Below are 1,103 nucleotides of genomic sequence, written 5' to 3' on the forward strand. Positions count from 1 at the left end.
CCCTCCCCTTTTCGCTCCACCGCGAACCTCTCGCGCCTGGAACCTTAGGCGCGGCAGACGCGGCCCCAAGCCTCCCGAGCCACCCTGCTTTTGGGCTGAGGGGTGACGAGCCCGCGAGCCCAAGGACATCTGACCCATTCTCTACGAGCCGCCCCCTCCTGCTTGCTGTCGGACGCAGCCGCCGAGATACAGCACTGCGCAGGGTTGCGCCCCGCCCCCCGGCCCCCCGGCGGCTGCGCCAGGGGGGAAAGGAGGCGCCCGCTCGGCCCCCGCTCGGCGCCCGCTCGGCCCCCGCTCGGCGCCCGCTTGGCGCCTGCGCGGCGCGCGCGGGGCGGGCGGGCTGGCGCCCTCGAAAGCAGGGCTGCCAGCGACCGCTTGAGGCTAAAAAACGACCGCGACCTTGGGACCATGGTATGCAGCAAATACAGGACAAAGTCCCCCAAAAGGAAATCAAACGAGCGGGATTTGAAGGCACGACGAGAGGCGGGAACAGCAAGACAGCCACGGCAAGCCGGTCCATGGTTCGTGGTCCGATGACACGCGTGCCGAGTCGGAAGGTGCGCTGAGGCGCATGCCCCCTCCCCGCCCTTGCGTGCCCAAAATCGACAAGGGCGAGGACGGGACCGCGCAGCCCGTGCTCCCCTTAGTCATCCTCGTCATCCGGCGCATACTGCGGCCCCGCCCCCGGCCCCGCTGCCGGTGCTCGCGCCGCCGCCGGCGCCGGCGCGGGCGCGACCGCCGCCCCTGGGGCGTCCAGAATGTCGTCATCATAGCACAGCAGCTGCCGCCCGCCACCATCCACGAGAACGCCGCCCCCGCCGCCGCGACCGCCGCCGCCGCCGCTGCCCAGGCCATACCCAACAGGGTCGCTGCCGCCGCCGCCGCCGCCGCCGCCGCCGTTGCCCGGCGCCGGGGGTCCGTCCGCCGGCCGCTTCGCGCCGACCCGCGGCTGCTGCTGCTGCTGCTGCTGCTGCTGCTGTTGCTGCTGCTGCTGGTGCTGCTGCTGCCCCTCCGTCAGCGACCGCGCCCACTCCTGCTGTCCCTTGTAATCATAGTATCCAAACCGCCGCCCGATTTCCTGCGGAACACCAGCCACCCACGCC

The 1,103-nt window shown here is 72.2% G+C and overlaps 1 protein-coding gene across 1 annotated transcript; it reads right to left on the bottom strand.

Annotated features, from left to right (window-relative positions):
- Positions 1 to 643: 643 nt before the first annotated feature.
- Positions 644 to 1,078, bottom strand: MNEG_16505 (hypothetical protein; the record flags this gene model as incomplete). Its single annotated transcript, XM_014035025.1, has 1 exon — positions 644 to 1,078. A coding segment is annotated over one exon (435 nt), but the record flags the coding sequence as incomplete, so codon positions are not given.
- Positions 1,079 to 1,103: the final 25 nt, after the last annotated feature.

The sequence above is a fragment of the Monoraphidium neglectum genome (genome assembly GCF_000611645.1).
Source record: "Monoraphidium neglectum strain SAG 48.87 unplaced genomic scaffold scaffold06440, whole genome shotgun sequence".
Lineage (NCBI taxonomy): Eukaryota > Viridiplantae > Chlorophyta > Chlorophyceae > Sphaeropleales > Selenastraceae > Monoraphidium > Monoraphidium neglectum.